Genomic DNA, 10,571 nt, shown 5'->3' on the forward strand with positions numbered 1-10,571 from the left:
CGACCATTTGACAGCATTAACAAGTACAAGAGTGGGTTTTCATTATCAAGAGTAGTTGATTGAGAAGCTACAGCAACACCTCATCTGCACTTTGGAAAGGTGTGGTTTACAAACTGGTTGGTATATGCAAATCATAATTCCCATATAAGAAACCAACCCAAAAGAAAATTACAAAACCAAAACCAAAGCCATTTTTCATAAACATTTCACTGATTTCACCATTATCTATCTCTCTTTCTAGCCATGCAAGTAGTGCAAAACCCCAACATCAAGGTTCTTCGTTCTGAAGCAAATCGCATCATAGAAGCTCACAATGCTCACTTTCTCACTCTATCCATTATCTTCTTTCTACCACTCTCCTCCTTCTACCTCTTCCACCCCACTCTCTTCTTCCAACTTCTCAACCACTTTTATCCATTCCTTAATTACCAAACTATCCTTAACCCTAACCCTCTCTTCCTCTATCTCCTATACTCTCTTTTAGTCACGTTCTTCTCTTTCTGTGGTATCAGTAGCATCACATACAGCATTTTCCATGGCTTCTATGGTACTCAACCCTTAAATCTCATACCCTCCATTAAATCAATCTTCACTTCCTTCTTTCCCCTTCTTGCCACTACCATTGTCTTAAAACTAATCTTCTTTTTCATCTCCCTCTTCTTTTCTCTTTTCTTACTCCTCCTCTTTCTAGGGACTCAGTTTTTCGGCATCACTTCCACTTATTTTCTAGGCTTCAATGCTGCACTTGTTGTTCTTCCTTCGCTATATGTTGTAGTATATTTGCAAGTAACATGGACATTGGTTCCTGTGATTGTGGTCTTAGAATCATGTTGGGGTTTTGAGGCACTAAGAAAGAGTGCTAGTTTGATGAAGGGAGTGAAAAAGGTAGCCCTAACATTGTTGTTGTTTTTTGGGTTTATGGAGGGAATGTTGGTATGGTTCAGCACGGTTGTGGGAGTTTTAACAATGGGTTTTCCTGAAGGAATCCCAATAATGAAAGCATTTTTTGGTTGGGGTGGTGTTTTTTTGACATTGATTGTGGCTAAATCTCCAACCCTTATGATAATTTTGCTTCTCAACACTACTGCGAATACAGTGTTGTACATACTTTGCAAGGGTATTCATGGTGAGCGTGTAGAGAAGAAGTCTGAGAAGGATTATGTTGCCTTGTACAAAGAAGTATACTCACTTGTCAAAATTATTAGACCTTTTTAAAGTCTAATTTGAAAAAGTGTACACAAACCATATTTTTAGAAATTAGTATTAAAAAATTAATGGTACAAATTTTAAATTATTTTCAATTATCAAATTCTTCCTTACACCAGTACATGATTATACGATTATCCATCGCAACTATAGCCACTCTTATATATCTAACTAGAATCATGAGCATTGTATTCATTTTTTTTTCTTTCTATTTCACATTCTATAATATGTTATTGTATTTTTTGGTGTTAACCAATAATATTTATCATCCTACTCATAAGAAATAGACCTCTTAAGAAGTATGTGCTAATAAGTATCATTCTTCAAAATTGAACTTCGTCATCTAGCCTTGTAAAATACCCAAAAGTTCATCATATTCTTGTACAATTAAATAACTCCTTATTGCTTATTGTATGAATAGTTAATAATAATAATATTAATGATATTAATAACAATAATACTATAGATGAAAATCACCTACTTCATCCGTTTCAAAATAACTGTTTACTTAAAAAAAATAACATTTAATTTCTATATATTCATTTATACTTCAAAAGAGTATTAAATGATTATTTTTCAATAATCTTATAAGAAGATTAAATGATAAGAGATAAGAATAAATATTTAAATAGAAAACCAAATATTATTTTTATGAATTTTAATAAAATTATTTGCATTTCTTAATATGTGTCTTTCATCTCTTTCCTCACAATTATTTTGAGACAGGAGAAATACTACATGGTGATTGTGGTAGTGTCAACCGGGCATGCTAAATATGTTGTGCAGTCCCTCAATATACCACCTCATGTTGCCAAATTAATTAAAAATTGAGAATGGTCTAAGCTATATTATAATTTCATGGAATCATAGTTGCATATTGGAATTATGATTTCAATTTCAAGTGAACAGGCCAATGTCATACTGAAAATGCTAAGGCTCAATTTCAATTCCAAACTCCCATTTATGCACCAAACAATCACAAATATTTTGTATAATTATAATGTTTATATTTGTAGAATATAACTTATAAAACTGAATTTGTGTCTTATGCACAATATGATATAATAATTTTTTTGTTATAGATTTATTTAAAATTTTATCATATTATTCAACTTATTTAATGTTTATTTTTTCTCTTATGTAAACAATATATATCGTCAGGATACTTCTTAACATTTCTCTTTCTCATTTAAAAGTTGATTTGTGCGGCACTGTTTATATAGATTTTAAAAGTTGATCTAATTTAAACCTATAATTAGTGAGGGTATGGTAATCAAGAAAAATATTTAACTAATATACTGTAAAATTATGTGGTCTATTAAAAAAACAATTCATGAGCAGCCCATGTAAACTTCATTTTGCACATGCGTTATTTACTTATATGTTTACTTGAGATGTTTTCCTTTAGCATGCATCTGACCCGATGCTTGCAAATATAAGCAAGTTCACGTAAAAATGATTTTATGCAATATATCGTATTTAGGTTTTTTGAGTATGCTTTTAATCATAAATTTCTACTAAATTGTCAGGTAGATTATTAATTAATTTGTAATAATGTTAATTATTTATTACATTCAATAGTATAAACTATATTGAGGAACTTTTTGAGGAACTATAGCAACTTCTTACCGACACTTCGATTGGTCTATTGCCATTATTGATAAATCTACCTGACAACACCTTGTCAACTTATGAAAACATGTGCCTTAAAACAAAGGCAAAATGCAGTGTTGTTAAAACCGTATCAGTTATCAAACCGGTCAGGGTACTGGTATAGTGGTATAGTGGTTCAACCAGTAGTTTAGTAATTAAACCGCATGTCGGTTAAACCGGACATACCTACTTATATTTATATATATATATATAAACCTATAACAAAAAAAATTCAAATAGGTAGATACTCAAATTTATAATTCATATTTATAATCTACTCAAAATTCACATAAATAAACAACTTTAAGTCTATAACAAATTCAAAGTCTAAATTAAAAAACATATATCAATCCAAAAGTATCACTTAACAACCACAAAATATAAATAAATGACATAACTTCATAACTCACTCTATAAAACAAATAAATTTAGAATTTTAACATTTAACAAGTCAAAATTGTCTTATATGAATATTATACTTTTCTACCAAATCCTATCTTCAGACAGTACTCCAAGATTACACACAAATGTTAGGAACCAAAATGTGTAATCTAAGTATGCCTTGGAAGCATGTGTCTTGAAGTGTTGAAGAAGGGTTGGAAAGATGGGTTATCCTTGTAATGGGTTTTTAAGTTTTTTTTTAAAAAAAAATATGTGTATAAACTGACCGGTTTAGTAAAATACCGGCCGGTTCACCGGTTCTGACCGGTTTTGATCGGTTTGGACCGGTTTTGATACTTGGCCGGTTCAACACCTGTACCGTACTGGTTAGGGGACCGGTTCACCGGTTTTCCGGTTGAACCGGCCGGTACGGTACGGTTTTAATAACTATGGTAAAATGTATAATAAATCAGGATTATTGTAACATTAGTCATAAAGTCTTATCCAACCAAATTTTGATATTTATAGTAAAAAATTGAGTAGTAGAAAATAGAGTAAATTACATTAACATCTCTAAGTTTTAGTGAAATTATATAAACTATTTATTATTTTTCTACACCTATACAAACCTTCTCTAGTTTTTATACTTTCGTTACACAGATAACTCATGCATAAGAAATAAGTGTAATCTTTTAAATAAAAAACGTGATAAATGCAATTAAGTTAAACAAAACATGATATATTGTGTAGACAATTCCAAATAATATATAAATCAATGTATCTTTATTATTTTTGGTTACATAATGCATCAACATTTCTAAAGAAATATTGTTTAAATCGCTTTTATAATATAGTGTAATAAACCAAAAATAATAATGACATATTGACTCATATATTATTTGCAGTTGTCTCCACAATATATCATGTTTTGTTTAACTTAATTGCATTTATCACGTTTTTTATTTAAAAGATTATATTTACTTCTTGTGTAGGGGTGGTCAGTGTAATGAAATATGGGAGGTTTGTGTATGTGTAAAAAAATGATGGATAATTTGTGTAAATTCACTAAAACTCAGAGGTTGTCAGTGTAATTTACTCTAAGAAATAAAGTTAAAGTGATATATAAATTTTTTATTATATATCAAAATTTGATCGGATAGACATAGTGGGGACATGGTTATAGGATAGCTGATTTTGATTCGTGCAAAAACATGGAATATAAATCATATATTTTCAAGGGTGTCTCGCGAACCAATAAAAAATTGTTAAATATTTAAAATAAAAAATTTTAAAAGCAAAAAATAATATTTTATATTACTTATAAAAAACTGATTAGTATGAATAGAAAATGAATACACAACTACTGAGAACATATGATTTTTGTTCCTAAACGGACGGTCATATGTTTTGTTGTAAAACAAATTCTTAAATTTTAATAGAATAAAGGAACCACGTGATCGTGACTCACCCTTGTGCTAGTTATCCCTTGATACCACCTTCCGTACTCAACAATCATCATAGCTTATTGAATTGCCTAACTACTGAAAATTTTAGGATAGTGCTATTAACACCCCAAAGTGTCTATTGATACCCCCATTCACCAATCAAATTCTAGTTTTTTATTTTATAAAATTATGACTACTCTAGTAAGAGTGTAAATAGACACTTGAGTACTCATAGCCACATTTTCAACACTGGAATGTGAGGTAAAAGTTGATTTGTTAATTTATATATATTTTTTAATTTAAAAATAACTCAAGATCTGAACCATTAAAAAAAATTCAAACACATGTCATTTGTCACCATCTCCATTCAGTACCAGAGAGTATCTGGTTTCATCCAAAATCTAGCTACCAAAACTCACAAGCAAAAATGCACTAGGGAACTCAGTCTCATCAGTTAACATACTTCCTACATATGTTCCCACATGAATCTCCATCTCCCTTGAGCATATCATCTTAACATCAACAAGTTAATGGCTAAGTAATGATGTATCTTTAGCTCACAATTCAAAAGAATGAACAATTCTTGCAAATGTAGTCAAATAACATAGTTGTTTTAATGAACATTCAAGTTGCTCACAACTTTCTATTATGAACCAGGCTAGAAGATGAATTAGTCTGAAAAACCCTCTCATCCTGATCAGTGCCAAAAAGACTAGCCCAACTCATCGGTCTTTCAACAATCCTTGCGGGAACGCGGTCACTATCTTCCCCACCGGATGCTTCATAACCATCGCTAGTTGACCTTGACAGTGGAATTCCATGAAGAGTTGCAACACCAGAAGCTGAAAGACTTGCAAGCTGTGATGAAGTGACGCGAAAAGGGTGAATATCGGGAGAGTCTAAACTGCTTTCAGGAGAAGAAGCAACAATTGCAGCTGAACTTGACATTGTCTGACTTGTTTGAAATGCATTATGTGTATCATGTTGGAGAGGGGCTAAGCTAGATATTTCATTGAAGCCATTAGCAGTATTACTAGATCGTCTCTTATTGTTCTCGATCCTAGGGAGCATTCTTCGGCCGCTGCTACCAAAACTGCTCTCTGGTTCTAACCTGTAAGCCTCATTATGTCTTATCACTGGCTGCAGAATTTTAGACTTCTTTCTTGCTTCTGCAGCAGCCTTGGAAGCCTCTTCTGCATTTAATCGTGCCAGCGCCCAAGGACTAATCTTGACTGCTCCATGATTCTTTTTCTTGAATGGCTCGTTTCCCAGCGTCTTCTTTCCTAGTGAACTTACAGAACTTGTTTCTGGGGGCACCACGTCAAACTACAAATGACAGGTTGAAAACTAGATAAGCAAGCCAAAGAAAGAACATAGGGAACTAAATAAGATCATGCTCACTTGAATATTCATTCCCCTTATAGAAAAAACCACTTAAGAAGGCTTGGAGGATTTTATGTCTTGTGCTCACATAATAAGTACTGTCATAAATAATTCAATCCAGGAACAGCTAAATGATGACATAGCAGTACTGTACACATCACTTGATTAAGTTGCAGTTAGTCAAACGAAAAAGCTTAATAGTTAATAGATTGTTGGTTTAGAATCTTATTGCTAGAGACCAGGATTAGAATCATATTGTTGTGTTGAAGCTCATCCTCTTAACAGATTTTGTTCACCTCTAAGCAAAAATTTGATGATGAACAAATCCCTAAGCTTTTTTCTTTTTGTAACTTGTTTACCTTTTACCATTTTTAGTCATTGAAATCTTTCCTTTTCTCCAAGCAACAATCTTCAGCAATAAAGATGTGCATTAAAATGCAATTATGCAAGCAGTTCACATCAAAAACATTGAAGTATACCAGTGTTTTTCTCTAGGCAGAAAATCCCACTATAAAATACAGAAATAACCTCACTAATACATAAAAACAAGACAGAACTGATAAAATGTTACCTGATCTTCAACGAAAAGGCGAGGGGGTGTGCACCATGCACCGCGTTGAAAAGTATTAAAAGAGCTTACACTGCTCAGTCCGGTAAGTGAGCTAACAGTTGACATTTGGGGACTTTGCTGACCTCCAACTCCTACCTGGTCTTGCTCCTGCTCCCTCATAGCTATGATGTAGTCATATGTGCTGATTCCCTGAGTCACTCAGCAAAAAGCCGATAACCATAAGTCCATAATGTTTAGCATTAACAATACCAATGTTGTTAAATGAGAATGATCAAATAAACTTGAATTTTTTTGCCAGATTATGAACATGCCAAGCAACTGTCAAGCTTACCTTTTTAACAAGGAGGATATGAAAGAATAAAAGCTGAGCGATAGGTAAGGTTGCGATCATAGCCAGAACGGTGCAGACAGACTGGGAAGCAATACAAAAATTGCTGTAATTAGAAATAGCCTCAACAATTTTCACCAACCAAAATCGAAAAATCAAATATAAAGAATACACATACACAATGTATGTCAGATGTATAAAAAAGCAAATAACCGCTATAGCAGAACAGTAACCACACAATATACATAAGAAAAGAAAAGCATTAATGCTCACCACCACAATAACAAAAGGAGCCAGAGAGAAACTGCTTCCCAACTTGGAAGAGATATCCACAGAAAATTGCTTCCTCTCGACAAAACAGCAGATTAGCACAATTATCCCAGTCGACCATTGAAGAATAAGCTGCAGTCTCAAGCCCAAAGTTTATAAACCATGCATACGCCTGTCAATAGTTAATCAAAAGGAAAATGACTAGGAAATAAAAATGCTTAGTTGAGTTACTCTATAGGTTATGAGATGTTGCTGTCAACAATTACTGAGTTGGGTTTAGGACGATACAGGTTTGGGATGGTTCAAATATCTATTGAGAAAAAGGAAAGAGATCAACACTTGATAGAGAGACTAAATGGCATCAGAAAGGATAAAGGAAATTTTTTGGGAGGAGAGAATTTCCAAATGGTGGTGATCCATAGCAGACGCATAATTGAATGGTTGCAACCGATTACCACATAGTTGCAGATCTTATATGATTATAAGAGTAGACTTGACAATATGAACAATAAGCAACAAAAAAGTTGACAATCTTGCTTACCAAGAGGTTAGCAGCAACCATGAGGGTGAAAAATTGTCGATAGTTCCTTTTCCCTATACAGTTGTTAAGCCACTGCAAAACACAGGAAGCAGTAGTACTTAAGAACAAATGTCAAATTACAAGGGAAAAGATGAGAAATCAGATTATCATACTCGGCAATGATGATCGAAGTGATCTACGCACTTGTCGCAAACTCTACAGTGCTTGCTGTACTTGAAGACCTACAATAATATTATTCTTCAATGAAATAAACTTCTTTCAACATCTACACATTGCACAGTAAGCATGAATTTCCAACAGAAGAGACAATATTTCGAAATATTAGATCAAGGAATGCAAAATGTGGTTTATCTGATTTCTGCATGCATTATTGTAGAGGTAAAATAGCTTATCACCTCCCCATGCCATATTAAAGAATGGACTTCATAACTCCAACAGTAATGTAGGGTACTTAAAATGCTTCTACGCACCTCAACTTCACACAAACTACAGTAGAACATGCCATCTTCACTAGCTAGCTTATCAGAGGATTCCTCACTTGAACTAGAGCAGCTGCAGATATAAGCACAAGGAGAGCAAAGTATGAGGAAACAAGATGAAAAGGCCGATGATGCACTCTTCTTCTCTATTGAATTAGAAGCATCTTTCAAATTTCCTTCTGTTCCCAATGCTTCCTTGTGGACAGATTTTGCGCCGACTGCTAAAGCATTTCCATCATGCATTGATGAGGTTGATTCCCCACCTAATTTAGAATCCTTTAGGCCATCAATGTTTTCAGTGTATGCGATTTTTAGATACTTTTTGGACTTGAAAACCCCTGAATCTGCTGGATCTGTTGCTGCACACCAAATGTAGAGTCCAAAGACGCAAGTAATCTGCCACGAGGTGATGCATCACAAAAATATGACAATGCTCAGGCAATTATAAAAAATATGCAATTACTAAAACATAGGCATCCTTTTTTCTGATCGTTCTGCTACAAGAACATTTAAAACCATATGAAAATGGTGCATGATAATAACATCAACAGCCCGGTAATGACATATACAGCAAGGGCAACCAAAACATCTATCAGAACATAGCAATATCAGCAGATGGATTGATACAAAGTGTATATCAGCCTTGACAGATATCTCTAAAACTAGGTTCTGAAGAATAGTGTTGTAGAGGATTGTGCCTACTTAAACCCGGAATTAATATAATTTCATTGGTTCTACCAGTGAAAGACTACACTTTCCCAGTTAAATGTTGCTTTCCAGAGCCAGACAAGTGATTACCAATCTAAGCATAGTTCCCTCTTAAACATCCAGGACATATATAATTAGTTGTGTAAACATATTTGAGCTGATTGGTTTTCCAATATATCATCTCACATAAACCTGAAATTTTCTCATCAATTTGCTATAAATCAAGACCCATCCAAAGATAATTATCATGACATTGAAAAGAAAAACAGAATATGACAGGGACCATTCAGAACTATCTAGGATTCCAAAACTGAAACTGACTTGAGTTTTGAGAAAGAACGGGAATACTAACATAGTTCTCAGAAAATAGGAAGTTTAAAAGGCATAGTAATCATATTAGAAGGAAAAAAAAAATCAAATCTTGAATTGTAATTCATATAATCTAGAAATAACTATTTGTCAAAAGATGCTTAAAAAATGGATGCCATAAATGGGGTGGTGGAAATATATATAAGGTGCCAAAACAAGCAACCAAATTGCCCTTATCAGGTACAAAGGTAGCTCCATAACACCCTCCACTCAACGACTTAACTACATTACGTTCTAAAGATCAGAAAGTTACATAAGAAATCAAACACATGAATCAGAACACCAAAAATTAACAGATCTCAGAAAGCAGCAAAATGAACATTATCTAAGATTGGGTTACCAGTGGTGTATAGAGGCCCATAACAATATACTGATGCATCTGCTTTCCAACAAAAGGAGCAAAAAACACAAAGAATGCAAACCCCAGAGCCAAAAACACAGAAACTGCCACCACCTACACAAGTCACAAAGACATTTCAAAATGAGTAAGCCCATGAAACAACACAGAGAAATTTGGTTAAAAATTCAAACTTTTCAGGTACCTGAAGAGGATGGTAAGGTAACTGCCATCCATGCTTCCTCATATTTTTCAAGGTTGAGAAATGCAAATGTTGTAAGGAGTAGATAAAGTACCAAAGAAACACAAATGCAGCTAGTAGAGAGTAATAAACACAGCAACAACTATAGTACTGTTTTTTTCACAACATTTTCAGTTTTTTTTTATAACTATTTTGTATGGAATGAGATTAGAGTTACTTCAAGGACCAGAAAGAAAGAGGCATTTGGGGTTGGAGGAGTGGTGGATATGAAGAGAGTAAAAGCTTTGTCTGGTTAACCAAATGATAGAATTGAAAAGGTAATAGAGAGAGAAAAAAGTATCTAGTAATAGTTATGCATTTTCACTCCATCATCTTTAATTGATTTAAAAAAATTATAAATATAAATGAATAATAAATGATATATTAACGGTTTATGAATCATTATATTGAATCAACATGAATAATATACTCGTAAAGAAATAGTAGTTTTTTTAATAAAAAATTGTCTTCTTTCTTAATTCCTGGAATGATTAATGAGTGTTTATTAAGACACAACTTTTAACTACTTTATTACGGGTTTTCCTTTGTCTCTCTCGGCTACTACTGCTACCAGCGTTTCCTTTTTCTATGAAGTACATACTTTATTAAAAATGAAGAAGTATTGCTATTCGATCTGTATCTAATACTAAAATCATACT

At 33.2% G+C, this 10,571-nt stretch overlaps 2 protein-coding genes across 3 annotated transcripts; one reads left to right on the plus strand and one right to left on the minus strand.

The window, feature by feature from the left end:
- On the plus strand, positions 244-1,215 carry LOC109330844. Its single transcript, XM_019565118.1, has one exon. The coding sequence runs from the start codon at positions 244-246 to the stop codon at positions 1,213-1,215; it is 972 nt and encodes a 323-aa protein (XP_019420663.1).
- LOC109331669 (probable protein S-acyltransferase 22) lies at positions 5,088-10,174 on the minus strand. 2 transcript variants are annotated; one of them, XM_019566314.1, is made up of 10 exons: positions 9,877-10,174; positions 9,675-9,788; positions 8,249-8,653; positions 7,931-7,999; positions 7,779-7,850; positions 7,241-7,369; positions 6,971-7,051; positions 6,640-6,828; positions 5,378-6,011; positions 5,088-5,332 (listed from the first exon to the last, which is right to left on the minus strand). In XM_019566314.1, the coding sequence occupies exons 1-10, from the start codon at positions 9,916-9,918 to the stop codon at positions 5,319-5,321; spliced, it is 1,749 nt and encodes a 582-aa protein (XP_019421859.1). In that variant the 5' UTR covers positions 9,919-10,174; the 3' UTR covers positions 5,088-5,318. The 2 variants fall into 2 exon arrangements, with proteins under 2 accessions (XP_019421859.1, XP_019421857.1); XM_019566312.1 differs by having other exon boundaries at positions 5,088-6,011.

The sequence above is a fragment of the Lupinus angustifolius genome, chromosome LG17, assembly GCF_001865875.1.
Source record: "Lupinus angustifolius cultivar Tanjil chromosome LG17, LupAngTanjil_v1.0, whole genome shotgun sequence".
NCBI lineage: Eukaryota > Viridiplantae > Streptophyta > Magnoliopsida > Fabales > Fabaceae > Lupinus > Lupinus angustifolius.

Bases quoted from the DNA above. Each gene is read 5' to 3' on its own strand.
- LOC109330844 (XM_019565118.1), top strand. From the start codon at position 244: ATGCAAGTAGTGCAAAACCCCAACATCAAGGTTCTTCGTTCTGAAGCA.
- LOC109331669 (XM_019566312.1), bottom strand. From the start codon at position 9,918: ATGAGGAAGCATGGATGGCAGTTACCTTACCATCCTCTTCAG. The intron at 6,829-6,970 runs GTAAGCTTGACA...TGAGTGACTCAG, and splicing joins ATATCCTCCTTGTTAAAAAG to GGAATCAGCACATATGACTA. The intron at 6,012-6,639 runs GTAACATTTTAT...TGTCATTTGTAG, and splicing joins GCCTTTTCGTTGAAGATCAG to TTTGACGTGGTGCCCCCAGA.